This window comes from Dendrobates tinctorius, unplaced genomic scaffold (genome assembly GCF_039654945.1).
Source record: "Dendrobates tinctorius isolate UK_male_01 unplaced genomic scaffold, ASM3965494v1 ptg000151l, whole genome shotgun sequence".
In the NCBI taxonomy this organism is placed as follows: domain Eukaryota; kingdom Metazoa; phylum Chordata; class Amphibia; order Anura; family Dendrobatidae; genus Dendrobates; species Dendrobates tinctorius.
The window spans coordinates 31,572,501-31,594,019 of NW_027361818.1; the positions used below are offsets into that span (position 1 = coordinate 31,572,501).

Genomic DNA, 21,519 nt, shown 5'->3' on the forward strand with positions numbered 1-21,519 from the left:
CACACACACACAGACACACACACACAGACACACACACACAGACACACACACACAGACACACACACACAGACACACACACACAGACACACACACACAGACAGACAGAGATGATACTCACCCACCGTGACACTGTGAGGCCTGAACCACCTCACTCTGGATCTTCAGTGGCTGAGGATCCAGAGTGAAGTCCTGCCGCGCCCCGCGGTGGAGAATCTTCTTCTCGTGCCGACATCGTGGCGCTGCCTCCTTCCTGGAAGGTCGCTGAACAAACTCATCTGATCTAATCCGAGGGAGCGATACAGCTGAATAGATAGTGCGGCGCGCCTAGAAGCTTCTGGTGGGATCGGAGGAGGCTGCCGCGTGCTATAAGCATTAGGTACAGGTACTAGGGAAGTCTGGCTAGCCAGGTCAGTGGAGGCTGACGCCGGGGCCATGACCGCCGCGCTGCGCCAGCCACTGAGATGTAGGAACGCAGCCAGGTCCCTACACTTCCAATAGTTTCTCTTTTGTTAATGTTATCATTAGAAACGGTTCACAGCCAAGAGAGACGTGTATTTTACATGTTTTGAGATATTTATCCCTATATTGGCGGGTGGCCCAGGCCCCGGGCCCCCCCTAAATCCGGGCCTGCCACTCACCCAGCAGCTGTGCAGGGCCGGCCTCCTGATGGCTGCACAGTACTGTCAGTGGGATGCGGCTGGCGGCAGGGTTCGGGTCTTCAGGTAGTGATGTCACTGGAAGGGGCGGGGCCTCCTTCAGTCCAGTGAGGATCCAATAGCAGGAAGTGAAGCTGTGTATTGAGAAGGAGGCTGAGGGGCTGCAGCATGGAGCCCTGTGGGGAGGGGACTGAGGGGCTGCAAATGGGAGTGAGGACGCAGGACTTGGTGTGAGGACCCTGAGGATGTGTTTTGGAAAGGGGTTGATGCTACTTGAGTCGCCCTGCAAAGGGAAGATTGTGATGAGGTGCTGTGTGAGGAATGGGGGGATGATGAGGAGCTGTGTGTGCTGAGAAGGGATGATAAGGGAGGCTGTGGGGAGAAGGGGGATGATGAGGGTCTGTGGGGAGAAGGGGGATGATGAGGGTCTGTGGGGAGAAGGGGGATGATGAGGGTCTGTGGGGAGAAGGGGGATGATGAGGGGCTGTGGGGAGAAGGGATGATGAGGGGCTGTGGGGAGAAGGGGGGTGAGGGGCTGTGGGGAGAAGGGGGATGAGGGGCTGTGGGGAGAAGGGGGATGATGAGGGGCTGTGGGGAGAAGGGGGATGATGAGGGGCTGTGGGGAGAAGGGGGATGATGAGGGGCTGTGGGGAGAAGGGATGATGAGGGGCTGTGGGGAGAAGGGGGATGAGGGGCTGTGGGGAGAAGGGGGATGATGAGGGGCTGTGGGGAGAAGGGGGATGATGAGGGGCTGTGGGGAGAAGGGGGATGATGAGGGGCTGTGGGGAGAAGGGGGATGATGAGGGGCTGTGGGGAGAAGGGATGATGAGGGGCTGTGGGGAGAAGGGGGATGATGAGGGGCTGTGGGGAGAAGGGGGATGATGAGGGGTTGTGGGGAGAAGGGGGGGGATGAGGGGCTGTGGGGAGAAGGGGGATGATGAGGGGCTGTGGGGAGAAGGGGGATGAGGGGATGATGAGGTGCTGTCTGAGGAATGGTGGGGGTGAGGGCCTTCATAATCTGTGTGTGTATACACACGCACGCACACACACACACACACGTAAAAAAGTATTCAGCCACCAGTTGTGCAAGTTCTCCCCCTTATAAAGTTGAGAGCGGCCTGTAACTGACATCATAGGTAGACCACAACTATGAGAGTCACAATGAGAAAACAAATCCAGAAAATCACCTTGTCTGATTTGGAAGATTTATTTAGCAAATTATGATGGAAAATAAGTATTTGGTCATTAATAAAAGTTCATCTCAATACTTTGTGATATATCCTTTGCTGGCAATAACAGAGGTGAAACGTTTTCTGTAAGTCTTCACAAGGTTGCCACACACTGTTGGTGGCATGTTGGCCCATTCCTCCATGCAGATCTCCTCTAGAGCAGTGATGTTTTTGGCTTTTCGCTTGGCAACACAGACTTTCAAATCCCTCCAAAGGTTAGGCCACTCCAGGACCTTCATATGCTTCTTACAAAGCCACTCCTTCGTTGCCCTGGAGGTGTGCTTGGGATCATTATCATGCTGAAAGACCCATCCATGTTTCATCTTCAATGCCCTTGCTGATGGAAGGAGGTTTGCACTCAAAATCTCACGATACATGGCCCCATTCATTCTTTCATCTACACGGATCAGTCGTCCTGGTCCCTTTGCAGAGAAACAGCCCCAAAGCATGATGTTGCCATCCCCATGCTTCACAGTAGGTATGGTGATGTTCTTTGGATGTAACTCAGCATTCTGTCTCCTCCAAACACGACGAGTTTTGTTTCTACCAAACAATTCTGCTTTGGTTTCGTCAGACCATATGACATTCTCCCAATACTCTTCTGGATAATCCAAATGCTCTCTAGCAAACTTCAGACGGGCCCGGACATGTACTGGCAGGGGGACACGTTTTGCACAGCAGGATCTGAGTCCCAGGCGGCGTAGTGTGTTACTGATGGTAGCCTTTGTTACGGTGGTCCCAGCTCTGTGCAGGTCATTCATTAGGTCCCCCGTGTGGTTCTGGGATTTTTGCTCACCGTTCTTGTGATAATAATAATAATAATAATAAATTTTATTTTTATAGCGCCGACATATTCCGCAGCACTTTACATTTCAGAGGGGATTTGTACAGACAATAGACATTACAGCATAACAATAATCACATACAGTAGATTATAACAAATACCAAGAGGAGTGAGGGCCCTGCTCGCAAGCTTACAGTCTATGAGGAAAGAGGTAGACACGAAAGGTGGGTGGTAACAGTTGCCCTGATTGTATGGACCAGCCATAATGTTAAGTGTGTAACAGTACAGACACAGAGGGCTAATGGATGCATAAAGCATGTGGGAACATGATGCTGGGAACCTGGTTATGGTAAAACTTTTGGCTCTGCCACACAGGGATAGGTTAGGTTAATGTGTTGAGGCGATAGGCCAGTCTGAATAAATGCGTTTTCAGGACACGCTTAAAATTGTGGGGATTGGGGACTAATCGTATTGACCTGGGAAGTGCATTCCAAAGAATTGGCGCGGCACGTGTAAAGTCTTGGAGACGGGAGTGGGAGGTTCTGACTATTGAGGATACTAACCTCAGGTCATCAGCAGAACGGAGGGCGCGGGTAGGGTGGTATACTGAAACAAGGGAGGAGATGTAGGGTGGTGCTGAGCCATGGAGGGCTTTGTGGGTGAGGGTAATAAGTTTATACTGAATTCTGGAGTGGATGGGTAGCCAGTGTAATGACTGGCACAAGGTAGAGGCATCGGTGTAACGATTGGTGAGGAATATGATCCTGGCTGCAGCATTCAAGACAGATTGGAGAGGGGAGAGTTTTGTAAGAGGGAGACCGATTAGAAGAGAGTTACAATAGTCGAGACGAGAATGAATAAGAGAAACAGTAAGAGTTTTTGCAGAGTCAAAAGTAAGAAAAGGTCGAATTCTAGAAATGTTTTTGAGGTGCAGATGACAAGAGCGAGCCAGTGATCGAAAGTGGGGGGCAAAGGAAAGCTCGGAATCAAGTATGACCCCAAGACAGCGGGCATGTTGCTGGGGAGTAATAGTGGAACCACAGACGGAAATGGCAATGTCGGGTGTAGGTACATTAGTAGCGGGAGGAAACACAAGGAGTTCAGTCTTTGACAGGTTCAGTTTCAGATATAGTGAGGACATGATGTTAGACACAGCGTTTAGACAATCGCCAGTGTTTTCTAGAAAGGCTGGCGTGATGTCAGGAGAAGAAGCGTATAATTGGGTGTCATCAGCATAGAGATGGTACTGGAAACCAAATCTACTGATTGTTTGACCAATAGGGGCAGTGTACAAGGAGAAGAGGAGGGGGCCTAGAACCGATCCTTGAGGAACCCCAACAGTAAGGGGAAGGTGAGAGGAGGAGGAACCGGCAAAAGAAACAGTAAAGGAGCGGTCGGAGAGATAGGAGGAGAACCAGGAGAGAACGGTGTCCTTGAGGCCAATGGAATGGAGCATAGTGAGGAGGAGCTGATGATCCACAGTGTCGAATGCTGCAGAGAGATCCAAGAGAATTAGCATGGAGTAATGACCATTTGATTTAGCTGTTAGCAGATCATTAGAGACTTTAGTGAGGGCAGTTTCAGTGGAGTGTAAAGAGCGGAAACCGGATTGAAGAGGGTCGAGAACAGAGTTTTCTGAGAGATAGCGGATAAGACGGGAGTGGACCAGGCGTTCCAGGAGTTTAGAGATGAAGGGAAGATTAGAGACAGGTCTATAGTTAGCGGCACAGTTTTGGTCGAGGGATGGTTTTTTAAGTAGTGGATGTATGATCAATTTGACCCCACGGGGTGAGATCTTGCGTGGAGCACCAGATCGAGGGAGATTATCAGTGGTCTTGTATATCTTCCATTTTATTATTATTGCTCCCACAGTTGATTTCATGACACCAAGCTGGTTGGCTATTGCAGATTCAGTCTTCCCAGCCTGGTGCAGGCCTACAATTTTGTTTCTGGTGTCCTTCGACAGCTCTTTGGTCTTCACCATAGTAGAGCTTGGAGTGTGACTGTTTGAGGTTGTGGACAGGTGTCTTTTATACTGATAACTAGGTCAAACAGGCGCCATTACTACAGGTAATGAGTGGAGGACAGAGGAGCCTCTTACAGAAGTTACAGGACTGTGAGAGCATGAAATCTTGCAGGTTTTTAGGTGACCAAATAATTATTTTCCACCATAATTTGCCAAATAAATATTACCAAATCAGACAAGGTGATTTTCTGGATTTCTTTTCTCATTGTGACTCTCATAGTTGTGGTCGACCTATGGTGTCAGTTACAGGCCTCTCTCATCTTTATAAGGGGGAGAACTTCCACAATTGGCGGCCGACTAAATACTTTTTTTCCCCACTGTATAATACGTATAGGACAGTGAGGACCTTCATACTATAAATAGGGGGCAGTGGGGACATCATATTGTATATAGGGGCTATGTAGCCATTTTACTATATATAGGGAGCTCTGGGGCCCTCAATGCATTATAAAGGGCTTTGTGGACCATCATATTGTGTATTGAGGGCTGTAGGACTATCATTCTGTATACACAGAGCTGTGTGGGGACTCAGAGGACATTATTTGTTATAAAAGGGGACATTATTAGTTTTAATAGGGGCACTCAGGTCCCATTATTTATTTTTGTTGGGGGGGGCATTATTAACTTTAAGTGGACACTCAAGGGTATTTGTTGCTGGAAGGGGGTACATGGGATATTATATAGAATACAGGCCTTTGCACAGTAGGGACATTAATACTTTCTATGGGACACTTTAATTTTTGGGGGAGGGAGTAATCCTAATAATGGTACAATTTTTTAAATATTGGGGTCAGTGCTCCACACCGCAAGTGCACGCAGAGTGGGGAGTTTTTGTAGGTTGGAAATAGATGGCGACGTCGCTTTAAATGTGTTTTTGTTGTAATCTGTGCAGACAAGCTGTGGCTGCAGAAGTGGTAATGGAGGTCTGGGCCAGATGGAAGACTGGAAAAGTGAACAACCCGAATCAGAAAGAACGTCATGTGTAAGTTAAACTGTACTGTAATCACGTGTATGTCCTGTGGGACTGGTATCTACCAATATACGGTTACTGTAAGGTGGTGATATTGCTCTTTTTAGTTGTGCTTTTATTTTTTTTATTTAGTAACAGGTTAATGTGTTTCAGTCAATATGTAGTAGAAGGTGTAGGGTGGTGTCATTGGTCTCTGTATAGAGTGTCTTGTTATGTAGAGGTAATGGTCATATTTAGAGATGAGTGACTTTGCCTTTTTTCGGGTCGAGTCGGGTTTAATGAAACCCGACTTTCGCAAAAGTCGGGTCGAACAAAATGGGCCGAATGTCGGGAAAAGTCGGAGGCCGACTGAAACACGAAACCCAATGCAAGTCAATGGGGAAGGAAAGTCGGCAGGGAGTGGAGGACAGGAAACACATCTACAGTGCCCATTTCAATGCCAAAAACATCAATTCTTATTACTGAAGCTTGTCAACCTTAATTTACTTCCTAATAATAGTTACGCACTGAAAAATGGGGGTTATTTGGCTAAAGTTGTGGAGGGGTAGGGCTGGCTCCAGGTTTTCGTGGGCCCAGGGCCAAAGAGTGTCAGTGCGCCCCTTTAACACATACCACAACTCATGATGCTCCGATACGGCACAGAAATATAGGTATAGTACAATGACACATACTTCACTGCTTACATCTCATGACTGATCTATTTTAAATTGTACAATAGCTGAAAAACAGGACAGTATATTCCTCCATACAGTGTTATGGCCACCACCTAGTGCGCCATACAGAATAATTGGTCCCATATAATGTTCCATACAGTATCTGATGAGCTCCACATAATGCTCCAGTGCATAATGTGCCCCTTAGATGCTGCTCCAGTGTCTGATCTGCCCCATTTACATTGCTTCAGTACATCATGGGCCTCATGGATGATGCTCCAGTGTATGATGGGCTCTAATAATGCTCCTTATATAATGGGCCACATTTGTAATGCTCCATATATAATGTGCCCCTTAGATGCTGCTCCAGTGTCTGATCTGCCCCATTTACAATGCTCCAGTACATGATGGGCCCTATTTTTAATTAACCCAGGCATGGTATGTGAAAAGAGCTCCATGAAGTAATCTGAGGTGTGTGCTTCCACATCCTTCACTTTTGGTGTGGGTGAAGGACACAAGGAAAGGGGTTGCTCCTGACCAGAAGCCTGCACTGACGACTCAGGGCTTGCATTTTTTACAACTTCAGAAGAGGAGGCGATAGAGCTGGAGGCTGTTTCAGCAATGTAAGCCACAAACAGTTCCTGATACTCCGGCTTTAAAAGCAGTCTACCTACTCCCAGAAAAGGGAGCCTTACAGGCCTTCCAGAGCTACACCATGACGCTGGCTCAACACCTCCTGCCTCAGCTGCTATTGAGTTTTTGGCTCTACCAGCAGATGCACCACCACCACCATCAGTACCAGGTGGCCCTCCACGCCCACATCCGCGTCCTCTTCCACCATAGTTCCTTATGTTTGTGAAAATGGACCCAAAATACCAGCAGATATATGGTACTGTATCAGAAGCGTACAGCTCTATACAGTCTATGGATAACAGTAAATCTCCGTATATATTTCATGAGGCATACACAGACGCTCACAGGCTCAGTATGGATTACCCAATAACATAACAAGTTGAAAAAGGGTACAGTATCACCAGATACAAGGTATATATAGTATAGTGTAAACATTCTGATTCTCCGTATACATTTCAGGAGGCAGACACAAACACTCTCAGGCCCAGTATGGATTGCACAATGGATTGGTTTTTTTTGGAAGTGCATTGAGCAGCAGGGAGGTGTACTGGTAAAAGGAGAAAAAAAAAAACTCTTTTAAATCTTCTGCCTGAGCAAGTGTGAACGAGCTGAGTGTGACCTGAGCGTAAGTGCGAACTGTGGTAAGTGTGTGACTTGAGATTCAGTGACTTTGGATTCAGGGAGTTTCCAAGGGAGGTATTACTGAATTGCTGTTATATTTTATTAACAATTTTTATTTATTTTTGTTTATCTTATTGTCTGGTGCAATCGCCATTAGGATGTGCTCCACTATTGCCAATGCCATCCAGTGCACGTCTTGCCACATGTATGGAATCCTTGAACAGCCGGTCGAGGGTGCATACTGCTGTGCGAGATGTGAGCACGTTGTGCATTTGGAAGCCCAGATACTGGATCTAAATGTGCAGCTGGCAACACTGAGATCCATAGACAATATGGAAAGGAGTCTTCTGCTCACTGAGCAGACGCTCAATGGGATAGATGAGGGGGGGATGCTAGGTTGGAGCTGCAGGACAATGAAGCAGCTAGCTGGGTGACAGTTAGAAGGCGGGGTAGAGGGAAGAGCGCCAGGGGGGCTAGTCCTGATCTGGCACACCCCAATAAGTTTGCTAAGTTGGCAGATGAGGGGAGTGTCAGTGCAGGAGTAGCACTGATGCAGCAAGGCATGTCCTCTGAAAGCCGGAGGAGTGTCTGCTCCAGTAATGGGGGGAAATAGGAGAGCAGGGCAGGCCAGACAGGTGCTGGTAGTGGGAGACTCAATTATTAGGGGAACAGATAGGGCAATCTGTCACAAAGACAGGGATCGTCGGACGGTGTGCTGCCTACCTGGCGCTCGAGTCTGACACATCGCTGATCGGGTTGACAGATTACCGGGAGGGGCTGGTGAGGACCCATCGGTCATGGTGCACATTGGCACAAATGACAAAGTTAGAGGTAGGTGGAAGGTCCTTAAAGATGATTTCAGGGAATTAGGCTGCAAGCTTAAAGCAAGGACCTCTAAGGTGGTATTTTCGAAAATACTTCCTGTACCACGTGTCACGCCAGAGAGGCAACGGGAGATTAGGGAGGTTAATAAGTGGCTCAGGAATTGGTGTAGGAAGGAGGGGTTTGGGTTCCTGCAGAACTGGGCCGACTTCTCAGTTGGCTACAGGTTCTACGCTAGGGACGGGCTGCACCTCAATGGGGAGGGTGCAGCTGTGCTGGGGGAGAAAATGGCTAGAAGGTTGGAGGAGTGTGTAACCTAGGGACGGGGGGGAGGGTATTCCTTTTATAGGAGGGAAGACAGTGCAGATAGAGACCTGGGCACAAATAATGACATTGGGGGTGGGGGTGGCATGGGGGGTGGGGTTAGAACAGTTAATAATTTAAGAAAGAATAGAGGTACAGAGAGATACATAAAGTGCATGTATACTAATGCCAGAAGCCTAGCCAACAAGATGGAGGAATTGGAGTTAATGTTGTTGGAGCATAATTCTGCCATGGTGGGGATATCTGAGACATGGCCGGACGAGAGCCGTGACCGGGCGGATAATTTACAGGGCTATAGTCTGTTCAGGAATGACCGAACAAATAAGCGAGGGGGAGGCGTGTGTTTATATGTAAATCATCCTTAAAACCCATCCTTCGTGATAATATATATGAATCTAATGAAAATGTAGAGTCCCTGTGGGTAGAGATAAGGGGAGGGGGGAAAAATAATAAATTACTGATAGGGGTTTGTTATAAGTCTCCAAAAATAATGGAAGCAACAGAGAATATCCTCATAAAGCAAATAGATGAAGCAGCGACTCAAGGAGAAGTCATTATTATGGGGGACTTCAACTACCCTGAAATACATTGGGAACAGAAACCTGCAGTTCCAGCAAAGGTGATAGGTGTCTGACAACTATGAGAGACAATTACCTTTCACCACTGGTTCAGGACCCAACAAGAGGGGGGGCACTGCTAGACCTAATATTAACCAACAGGCCAGACCGCAGATCAGATATAAGGGTTGGGGGTCACTGGGGGGGATAGTGATCACAGGATAATAAGTTTTCAGGTGTCCTGTAATAAGATGTGTAGTAGAGGGGTTACAAGGACACAAAACTTCAGGAAGGCAAATTTCCAACGGATGAGAGATGATCTTGGTGCAATTAACTGGGACGATATCCTGAGACATAAAAATACACAAAGAAAATGGGAGACGTTTATTATCCTCCTGAATAGGAGCTGTGCACAATATATACCGTATGGGAATAAACCTGCGAGAAATAGGAGGAGACCACTATGGCTAAATAGAGCTGTAAGGGGCGCAATAAGAGATAAAAATAAAGCATTTAGCGAATTAAAGCAAGTAGGGAGTGATGAGGCATTAACTAAATACAGAAGATTAAATAAATTCTGTAAAAAGCAAATCAAGACAGCAAAGATTGAGACAGAGAGACTCATTGCCAGAGAAAGTAAAAATAATCCCAAAATATTCTTTAACTACATAAATAGTAAGAAACTAAAAAATGATAGTGTTGGTCCCCTTAAAAATAGTCTGGGTGAAATGGTGGATGAGGAAAAAGCCAATATGCTAAATGACTTTATCAACAGTATTTACACAAGAAAATCCCATGACGGATAACATGATCAAGGATAAAAATTCTCTGTTAAATTTAACCTGCTTAACCCAGCAGGAAGTACGGCAGCGTCTAAAAATCACTAAAATTGACAAATCCCCGGGCCCGGATGGGATACACCCCCGAGTACTGCAGGAATTAAGCACAGTCATAGATAGACCATTATTTTTAATCTTTAAAGATTCCATAATAACAGGGTCTGTACCACAGGACTGGCGTATAGCAAATGTGGTGCCATATTCAAAAAGGGGACAAAAACTGAACTTGGAAATTATAGGCCAGTAAGTTTAACCTCAACTGTGGGTAAAATCCTGGAGGGTTTTCTAAGAGATACTATACTGGAGTATCTGAAGAAGAATAACCTCATGACCCAATATCAACACGGGTTTACAAGGGACCGTTCCTGTCAGACTAATCTGATAAGCTTTTATGAAGAGGTAAGTTCCGGACTGGACCAAGGGAATGCAGTGGACGTGGTGTACATGGACTTTTCAAAAGCTTTTGATACGGTGCCACACAAAAGATTGGTACATAAAATGAGAACAATGGGGATAGGGGAAAATATGTGTAGGTGGGTTAAGAGCTGGCTCAGGGACAGGAAACAAAGGGTGGTTATTAATGGAGCACACTCGAACTGGGTCACGGTTAGCAGTGGGGTACCACAGGGGTCAGTTTTGGGCCCGCTTCTTTTTAACATATTTATTAATGACCTTGTAGGGGGCATAGAGAGTAGAATTTCACTATTTGCAGATGACACTAAACTCTGCAGGGTAATCAATACAGAGGAGGACAATTTTATAGTACAGGAGGATTTATGTAAACTAGAAGCTTGGGCTGATAAATGGCAAATGAGCTTTAATGGGGATAAATGTAAGGTCATGCACTTGGTTAGAACGAATAAGATGTTTAATTATGTGCTTAATTGTAAAACACTGGGCAAAACTGTCACTGCAAAGGACCTGGGTGTATGGGTGGACGACAAACTCACATTTAGTGGCCAGTGTCAGGCAGCTGCTGCAAAGGCAAATAAAATAATGGGATGCATTAAAAGAGGCATAGATGCTCATGAGGAGAACATAATTTTACCTCTATATAAGTCACTACTGCGACCACACTTAGAATACTGTGTACAGTTCTGGTCTCCCATGTATAAGAAAGACATAGATGAACTGCAGCGGGTGCAGAGAAGAGCGACCAAGGTTATTAGGGCACTGGGGGGTCTGCAATACCAAGACAGGTTATTACACTTGGGGTTATTTAGTTTGGAGAATCGAAGGCTTAGGGGTGATCTTATTACAATGTATAAATATATGCGGGGACAGTACAAAGACCTTTCTAATGATCTTTTTACTCTTAGACCTGTGACGGGGACAAGGGGGCATCCTCTACGTCTGGAGGAAAGAAGGTTTAAGCACAATCACAGACGTGGATTCTTTACTGTAAGAGCAGTGAGACTATGGAACTCTCTGCCATATGATGTTGTAACGAGTGATTCCCTACTAAAATTTAAGAAGGGACTGGATGTCTTTCTTGAAAAGTATAATATTACAGGGTATATACACTAGTTTCCTTAATATTGCGTTGATCCAGGGAGCTAGTCTGATTGCCGTATGTGGAGTCGGGAAGGAATTTTTTTCCCCAATGTGAAGCTTACTGTTTGCCACATGGGTTTTTTTTGCCTTCCTCTGGATCAACATGTTAGGGCAGGTTAGGATAGGATATGGGTTGAACTAGATGGACTTAAAGTCTCCCTTCAACCTTAATAACTATGTTACTATGTTACTTTATGAAAAGCTGTAAATGGGTTATGTAACACAAGCGTACAGCTGTATACAGTGTTGGGGTAATCTTAAAGTTCTAAATATATTGCCGGAGTAACAGACAGACGTTTACAGGCTCATTATGGATTACAAAAGAATCTAAATAGCTAAAAAGGTTACTGTATCAGAAGCGTTCTGCTGTATACAGTGTTGGCCAAATTGAAAATATCGGTATATATTTCCGTAGTCACCCTCAGACGCTCACTCAGTTTGGTTTTGACCATAATAAAAAATGTTGTAAAAAAGTTCCTGGATAACAAGATAGCAAGTATATATTTTTTAGGGGACAATTGAAATCTCCATATAAATAGTCCTGTGGTCACTCTCAGACGCTTACACAGTATGGATTGGACCGTAAGGCTAAATCTCGACCAAAGGTACTGTATAACAAGATACAAGCTGTATCGAGTATAGTGTAAAAATTTGTTTCTCCAATTCACCGTATATATAGAAGGCGTAACCCACACACGCTCACTCACTATGGATGATGTAGGGAAGGTGGACTGACAGACAAATCAACCTGTAGTGAGAAGCAGAGGTGTAGCGCAGTGTAGGTGTGAAACCGCTAAGATAAAGAGAAAGGGTGCAGTGTTTTAGCTTTCCCATTGGAGGGCAGTGGAGAGTGTAGGAGTGGGACTGAATAACTGCCATTGGTCAGAGAAACTGTTAGGTGATGGTGGGCGGAGTTACCAGAACTGGAAGTATAAAAGGCTGAGGGAAGGTTCTGGAAGAGTCAGTCAGCGAAGGGAGCACAGTAAAGAGGAAGTTCTGCTGAGGAAATAGAGACAGTGGAAAGGCTCCAGAGAGGACTGACAGTTGAGGCGGTCACGGGGGGGTGGCCCAGAGGACGGTAGCCACAGCCGTAGACGGCCTGGGGCTATCATATGGACGGTGTGCTCAGACTGGTGCAGCGCTTTGGTGGTTGGGCCTAGGCCAGCCACAGTGGAAGAGCCAGAGAGGACGCCACGATTATAGTTACAAAGAAAGTGAAGGTACCGGGGCCTGTGTACAGAGAAATGTGAAACGGCTGTGGTGAATTGCTGTTGTCGACAGAAGGATGGGCACTAAAAATGGACCTGTTCAATACAAACTCTGTCTCAGTCTCGTGTTTGTCTGCGGCAAGAAGAGGGTCCCCCCACAATTAATTATCCTACAGATGATACCTTAATACAAATTTTTGAAGCAAGGTACTGTATCGGCACATACCAGGTGTGTCCAGTCTAGGGTTAAATTTCCGTCTATACTTCCGGAGTCAGACACAGACACTCACAGGCTCACTATGTATTACACCAGAATTACAAAAGTAGAAAAAGGGAAAGGTATTCATAGCGTACACCAGTATACAGTGTTGTGGTACTTTTAAATCTTCGTATATATTTCAATCTCAGTAAGCCAGTCCAGAATCTCCGCTACTGGAAACTACATGGATACAAGTACAGACGGAAAGTCGAGTGTTAGCAGAAATTTTGGAATTACTCATCGCTGGAAAACCTCCCGGTAGATGTTGCAAAGGCGATGCAGACCCTCAATTACTGTGTCTATGGAGAAAGTGAAAAAGGTTCTTTGTGAAGAAAGGATTGCATTATCACAGTAGCGTGGATCACATCACCGTTACTCGCCTCCATCAAATTGTGATCACAGGGAGAGATGTACCCATGGTCCTCACTGCCTATCATGATGTGTCTGGTCATTTTGGAGTGCAAAAGACAGAAGCCACAGGCCGTAGGTGATTCTATTGGATTTTCATGAGAGGAGACATTGAAAAATGGTGGCAGGAATGTCACACGTCTGTGACTATCACAACTGTGAAAGGTGATCATAAACCACCACTGCATCCGCTTGTAAGTTGACATCCATTTCAAATGGTAACCAATGATCATCTGAAGGTAGAGGCCAGCAGGACAGGCCATAGCTACATCTTAACCATCATCGATCAATAGACCAAATTTCTAGTGGCCATCCCTGTGAAGGATTTAACTGCCCAGACTACACAGCGGTGGAGCAGGGAGCAGTTAGTATTGCAACTTGCAAGTGCTGTGGCAATGAACAAGCGGGGGGGGGGGGTCGACGGTACTGGCACAGGGGCCCTCATAGTACGCTGGTGTGTCTGATGGCGAGTGGGCCCTCCCACCATCAGAGACACTGTATTGTACTATGAGGGGCCCTGTGCCAGTGTCGTCAGCCATCAGTGGACAAATCCACCTGTTCAGAGCAACGGCACTTGCCCGGGTGCGCCAGGTCTTGAACCCAGCCGTTGGGGGGGGGGGGGGGCGGCCCAGTTAGGGAGGTTTAAAAATTGGCATATGTTGATGTGTAGGCTGGACATTCAGCTGCTGCAAAGGGCGTAATTGGGCAAGTCCGAGGAAGAGGAGGAAAAAACAGAGGCACTTTTCTGGTAACCTATGTGTCATCAGGGGAAGGTGGGACAAAATCCTTTGAAACCCATGCATGGTTCATTTTAATGAAGGTTAGATCATCAATATTTTGGGTCGACAGACGGGTCCTTTTTTCTGTCAGGATTGATCCAGCAGCACTGAAGACTTTCAGATAACACACAAGCAGCAGGGCAAGCGAGCTCCTGTAAGGCATATTGTGCCAAATCAGGCCTGGTGTCCAGTTTAGAGGCCCAATAGTCAAAGGGGAATGACCTGTGTGGGAGAACATCGATATGGGAGGAAAAGTAGTTTGTAACCATAGTTGACAACTGCTGTCTCCTGTCACTTTTAATCGATGCAGTATTAGCAGTTGTGTGAGCGGTACTTGAGAAATCAGTCCACAACATGGTCATTAAACCCCTGTCTCCAACGCCACTTCGGCTGTGTGCGCCGTAGTGGGAGAACCAGCACCGCTGCTGTGTGCTGGGAAAGCCTCAAACAAACGGTTTACAAGAGTTGCTTGTTTGTTAGCCAATATTATCTCTAGGTTCTCCTGTGGCACGATGTTGTGTAATTTGCCTTTGTAGCGTGGATCGAGGATGCTGGCCAACCAGTAGTCGTCATCCCTCATCATTTGGCAATGCGTGGGTCCCTTTTTAGGATCCGCAAGGCATAATCGCACATGTGGGCCAATGTTCCAGGTGTCAATGATGCACTGCCCGTGGTGGGTGGAGGAGCAGTTTCTGGCAAATCCACATCCCTCCAGTTACGCACAAACACTGTCCTTGACCTTGGAACGCCAACATTTTCTCTTGCCCCCTGAGAAACATCCTCCTGGCCAAAATAATCATCCCCCTCATCCTCCTCCTCTTCTTCCTCCACCTCGTCCAGGACAGTTCCCTGACCAGACAATGGCTGACTGTCATCAAGGCTTCCCTCCTACTCCTCCGCTGCAGACGCCTGATCCTTAATGTGCGTCAGACTTTGCATGAGCAGACGCATAAGTGGGATGCTCATGCTTATGATGGCGTCGTCTGCGCTTACCAGCCATGTGCATTCCTCAAAACACTGAAGGACTTTACAGAGGTCTTTCAGCTTTGACCACTGCACACCCGACAATTCCATGTATTCCCTCAAACTACCTGCCCGTGTATCCTCCCACAAATGCATTACAGCCTGCCTCTGTTCGCACAGCCTCTCAACCATGTGCAGGGTGGAGTTCCACCTTGTTGCAATGTCTATGATTAGGCAGTGCTTGGGGAGGTGGAGCAATTGCTGCAGCTTCTGCATACGACTGGAGTGTACGGCTGTGCGAGCACAGTCTTCGCACCTTATGGAGCAGGGATGTTAACTCCGGATAATTATTGATGGACACGTAACGGCCCTGGCCATGCCTACTGGTCCATGCATCTGTTGTGAGGTGCACCTTTCCACTCACTGACTGTTTTAGTGCATGGACAATGCGGACTTTCACATGCCGGTGGAGGGCAGGGATGGCTTTTCGAGAAAAGAAGTGCCGACTGAGGACTGGGACAGCATAGGCCATGAGGTCGCAGAAAGCTTAGCTTTCAACAAAACAGTAGGGTATCATCTCTAATGAGATTAGTTTGGCAATGTATGCGTTCAAACACAGTGTACGTGGATGAGAGGATGAGTACTTTCTTGTCCTACTCAGAGTCTCTGGTAGGGTGAGCTGGACTGGAGAGCTGCATATGGGGGAAGTAGCGGTGGACCGGATGGAGTGAGAGGGGGTTGGTGATGGTATTTGTGGTGATGGCCTAGATTCAGTGTTGTGTTGCAAAACCATTGTGATTCCCTGAGTGCTTTGGCCTTGCAATGACACCTCCACATTTAGTGCTGGTGGTGTGCTTAACAGTGGCGGTGGTCTTACAGTGGGAGAAGCGATGGAGCGTTGTTGGCTACCTTCAGTCGGAGCAGGTGCACATGTGCTACCTGAGGTTCTGTAGTCCGTCCACACTTGCAAGTGCATGTTGGTTAAATGTCTAAGCATGCAACTGGTATTCAAATTTCTGAGTTGTTTACCTCGGCTAAAGGTCCTTCTGCACTTCTTACAGGTAACCTTTGCCTCATCAATAGGATTTTGGACAAAGAAGTGCCACACTGCACTCTTCCTACTATGGTAAACATTTTCTGGCCTTGCACGCTGTACTAAGTTGACCGTCTGGTCAAGCTGTCCTGCAACTCTTTTAGTTTTTGTTCCACGTTTTAGGACAGCTACGCGCCTGCTAGATAACTGCTGCTGCGATGTCAATGCCTGCTGCGGATCCTTCTCCTTATCTAAACTATTGCCAGTGCCACCCTCCTCCCCCAATGGATGCCAATCCAGGTCCAGAACTGGGTCATCCATCACCTCCTCTGCAAAGTCATCGGCACCTTCCTCTTTACCTTCCTCTGTGTCACCGTGTAAGGTGGTATAGTATGCGGGAAGGGGTCACCTGGGTTTCATCAGGGTCAGATTCTGGCTCAATAGACTGCGAGGGGAATGTAGTGCTTTGGGTCAATGTACCAGCAGAATCATCTAGCAGTGGCTGTGCATCAGTGCACTCCATGTCAGATTCATCTTGGACTGGGGAATTCAGGATTTGACTGGATAACCCAGGTATGGTATGTGAAAAGAGCTCCATGGAGTAATCTGAAGTGTGGGCTGCCGCATCCTTAACTTTTGGTGGGGGTGAAGGACACAAGGAAAGGGGTTTTTTATGACCAGAACCCTGCACTGACAACTCCGTGCTTGCAGGTTTCGACGGTTCAGGAGAGGAGGCGACAAAGCTCGTGGCTGTTTCGGAAATGTACGCCAAAACCTGTTCCTGATGCTCCGGCTTTAAAAGCGGTTTTCCTACTCCAATAAAAGGCAACTTTACAGGCCGCCTTGGGCCAGACGATGATGCAGGCTCAACACCTCCTGCCTTAGCTGCTATTGTGCTTTTGCCAGAACCAGCCAATAAACCACCACCATCACTACCAGCCGCGCCCCCCTGCCCATGTCCGCGGACTCTTCCACCATACTTCCTCATGTTTGTGTTTGGGAAAATGTACCAAAAATACCAGCACAGAGATGGTACTGGATGGTATTAGGAGCGTCCAGCTGTGTAAGGTGTATTAAAAAAATTAAATCTACGTATATATTTTGTTAGTCACAGATGCTCTCACAGTATGTATTAGACCGTAATCCAACAAGCAGATATACGGAACTGTATCAGAAGTGTACAGCTGTATACGATTTTTGTGCAACTAACAATCTCCGTATATGTATTTACGGAGTGTCACACTCACACGCTGACTCTGTATAGATGTGACTGTAATGCGAACGGCAGATATACAATACTGTTGGAGAATCGGACAGCTCTATACGATGTGTGTAAGGAAAATTGTCAAGCTCCGTGTCTTTGTATACGGACTGACACACGCTGCCTCTGTCTAGTTTTGACTGTTATCAAACAGCAGATCTACAAAACTGTTTGAAAAATGGACACGACTCTAAGGTGGAGGTCTGGAATAACGGACAAACTCCTCGGTTTGTTTTTCCAGAGTCACACACAGCTTCTATTTGTCCATGATACCAGCCGGTACACGGTAGTGTGTGAGGAGTGTACACCGCTAGACGGTGTGTGAAAAAATGAACGCTCGGTAACTCACCAGGACAAAATAATAAAATCTGGAGTGCTTTGAAAAAAGCAGTTTGCACAGCAGTGTGCACACAGCAATGCAGCTAGCAGGTAGCCTTAAAAGGCAGCCTAATCACCACCAGCGCTGCTGCACACAACAAAAATCCTCCCCTTTCACTGCACTCTAACTGTACAGTGAAAAGCGCTATCAGCAGAAGAAGTTTTTTATTTCTTCTTCCCTGCCTAACGCTCTCCCTATTCAGCAGCAGCAGCTCTCCATATTGTAAGATCGGCAGAAGTAAGATGGCGGTCGGCGGTCACGGCCTTTTATACTGACTGTGATGCCACACAAAGCCAGCCAATCACTTGCATGCCCTTCTCTAACATGGTGTTGGCCGCTGCCCATGTCATCGCGTTGCCCACAGTGTGCGTCCTCCATCACTGGCTGAAAAAAGGCGCTGGAAGCATTATTTGAAACGCGACTTTGGCGCTTGGGTCGCCGACATCATGGCCGACCTCACTCTATGGTCGGGTTTCGTTTCATGAAACCCGACTTTAGCGAAAGTCGGCAACTTTTTAATCTGACCGAGCCGTTTCGCTCAACTCTAGTCATATTATTATGTATTATCTGTGCAGTGGTGATGGTAGTGGACATTGTGTAGCTGTATTGTTTGGTCTTTTGTAGTAGTCATTTTGATAATATTGGTCTTTGCATTGTGTGTTGTTGGCTAGCAACAGTGATATACTGTAATTACATATGTACAGATGCTATTTTATATGGATATAGGGGGGTCATATGGCGAAACATGCACTTTGGGGCTTGGACCCCTGGTCTTTTAAGACCCTAGTAAGTGCGTACTGTGTGTTTACATGTCCGTGTTTCTGGAGTTGTATGTTTGAAGGTAAGCTCAGTTATGGTACCATATCTAAGCAGTAAGCTTGGTTCTGGTACTGTATCGATGTAGTAATGTAGATTCTGGTACCATATGTATGCCGTAAGCTTGGTATTGTTCCCGTATTTATGTAGTAGACTTAGTAATCTCGGTTCAGCTCCCATATCTCTGGAGTAATCTCGGTTCTGCTCCCATATCTCTGTAGTAAGCTCGGTTTTGTTCCCATATCTCTGGAGTAAGCTCGATTCTGCTCCCATATCTCTGGAGTAAGCTCGGTTCTGCTCGCATATCTCTGGAGTAAGCTCGGTTCTGCTCCCATATCTCTGGAGTAAGCTCGGTTCTGCTCCCATATCTCTGGAGTAAGCTCGGTTCTGCTCCCATATCTCTGGAGTAAGCTCGGTTCTGCTCCCATATCTCTGGAGTAAGCTCGGTTCTGCTCCCATATCTCTGGAGTAAGCTCGGTTCTGCTCCCATATCTCTGGAGTAAGCTCGGTTCTGCTCCCATATCTCTGGAGTAAGCTCGGTTCTGCTCCCATATCTCTGTAGTAAGCTCGGTTCTGCTCCCATATCTCTGGAGTAAGCTCGATTCTGCTCCCATATCTCTGGAGTAAGCTCGGTTCTGCTCCCATATCTCTGGAGTAAGCTCGGTTCTGCTCCCATATCTCTGGAGTAAGCTCGGTTCTGCTCCCATATCTCTGGAGTAAGCTCGGTTCAGCTCCCATATATCTGGAGTAAGCTCGGTTCAGCTCCCATATCTCTGTAGTAAGCTCGGTTCTGCTCCCATAGCTCTGTAGTAAGCTCCGTTCTGCCCCCATAGCTCTGTAGTAAGCTCCGTTCTGCTCCCATATCTCTGTAGTAAGCTCGATTTTGCTCCCATATCTCTGGAGTAAGCTCGATTTTGCTCCCATATCTCTGGAGTAAGCTCGGTTCTGCTCCCATATCTCTGGAGTAAGCTCGGTTCTGCTCCCATATCTCTGGAGTAAGCTCGGTTCTGCTCCCATATCTCTGGAGTAAGCTCGGTTCAGCTCCCATATATCTGTAGTAAGCTCGGTTCTGCTCCCATAGCTCTGTAGTAAGCTCCGTTCTGCCCCCATAGCTCTGTAGTAAGCTCCGTTCTGCTCCTATATCTCTGGAGTAAGCTCGGTTCAGCTCCCATAGCTCTATAGTAAGCTCGGTTCTGCTCCCATATCTCTGTAGTAAGCTCGGTTCTGCTCCCATAGCTCTGTAGTAAGCTCCGTTCTGCCCCCATAGCTCTGTAGTAAGCTCCGTTCTGCCCCCATAGCTCTGTAGTAAGCTCTGTTCTACTCCCCCATCTCTGTAGTAAGCTCCAGTCAGTTTCCTTATCTACGTAGCAATCTTGGTTCCGTTCTTTTGTCTATGTAGTTAGCTTGCTTCTGTTATAGTATCTATGTAGGCATTAAGCTTGGTTCTGTTCCCATATCTATGCAGCAAGCTTTGTTCTGTTCCCATATCTATGTACTAGCCTGTCTTTAAAGCTTGTCATCGCTGCTGCTTTAATGCAGCGGCCAGAGATAAGCAGGGCAGAGGTGGGCCACCACAATTCGAGGGCCACTGCCTTGTGATTGCCCCCCAGGCTAAAAAGTGCCAGCCAGCCGCTGGTCCTCCATATATTAAAATACACTGCTTAGTCCTCCATATAGTATAATACACTCCTCATAGTGCTCCATATACTGTAATGCACCGCCATAGTCTTCCATGTAGTACAATTGAATTCCCATAGTATAATGCACTCCATAGTTCTTCATATAGTATAATGTATTCTCCATAGTCGTCGATACAGTATAATGCAGCCCAAATATAGTATACTGCAGCCACCCCAGAGTATAATGCAGCCTCCCCACAGAATATAATGTAGCCCCCTCAGAGTATAATGCAGCCCCGCCATACAATATAATGTAACCCCCCCATAGAATATAATGCAGCCCCTCCATAGAATATATGGTAGCACGTTCATAGAGTATAATGCAGCCCCCCAAAGAATATAATGCAGCCAATCCATAGAATATAATGCAGCCCCCCATACAATACAATGTAGCCCCCTCATAGAGTATGATGCATATTGGATTATTTAGAGCCCTGTTTTTTCATTACATACCGTCCTGTCCTGTTAGCTGTGTAATGCAATGATGGCTGATGGAGCATGGGAAAGCTTCCTTTCTAATGGAGGAGCTGATGGACTGGTGGTCTGGTCACCGGCTCCTCCATCAGCAGTCATTTTATATCTAAAAAGAGAGCGGACTATGTAATAAAAGAGGGCACTGTAAATAACAAAAATAACAAGAATACACTATGTAAGAGACAGCACTATACATAGCAGCAGAGGAAGCTATATAATAAGGGACGGCACCATATATAACTAGAGAGGATGGTACATAATAAGGGACGGTGTTATACAGTACATAATAAAAGAGGAAACTATGTAACTAAGGATGGTGTTATACAGAATTAGTGAGTTACTATATGCTAAGGGACTGTGTTATACATAATAAGCGATAATAATGTCTTCCTCCACATTCTCCTGCTCCTAAGTCCATTATAAGTCCCCCTTCCTCCCATCCCAATCCCCCCACACCCTTCATTGTCTTCCCCCTTCATCCCATTGTTGTGCTCTCCACCACTCCCATCCTTGCCCATTCCACCACCTCCATCATTTCCTCCTCCCCCACCACCCCCATTATTGCCCTTTCTATCACACTCAATGCATTCTC

The 21,519-nt window shown here is 46.6% G+C and overlaps 1 protein-coding gene across 2 annotated transcripts in view; it reads left to right on the forward strand.

Moving 5' to 3' along the window:
- Positions 1–249: 249 nt before the first annotated feature.
- The window catches only part of LOC141050281 (uncharacterized), a 44,343-nt gene continuing 23,073 nt past the window's right edge, over positions 250–21,519 (forward strand). The window contains exons 1-2 of one of the 2 annotated variants that reach the window (XM_073547171.1): positions 250–376; positions 5,588–5,677. In XM_073547171.1, coding sequence (XP_073403272.1) covers positions 5,674–5,677 — 4 coding nt within the window. In that variant the 5' untranslated portion in view covers positions 250–376; positions 5,588–5,673. Of the gene's footprint in view, positions 377–5,460; positions 5,678–21,519 lie in introns of those variants that run through there. The other variant, XM_073547172.1, reaches the window with a different exon arrangement.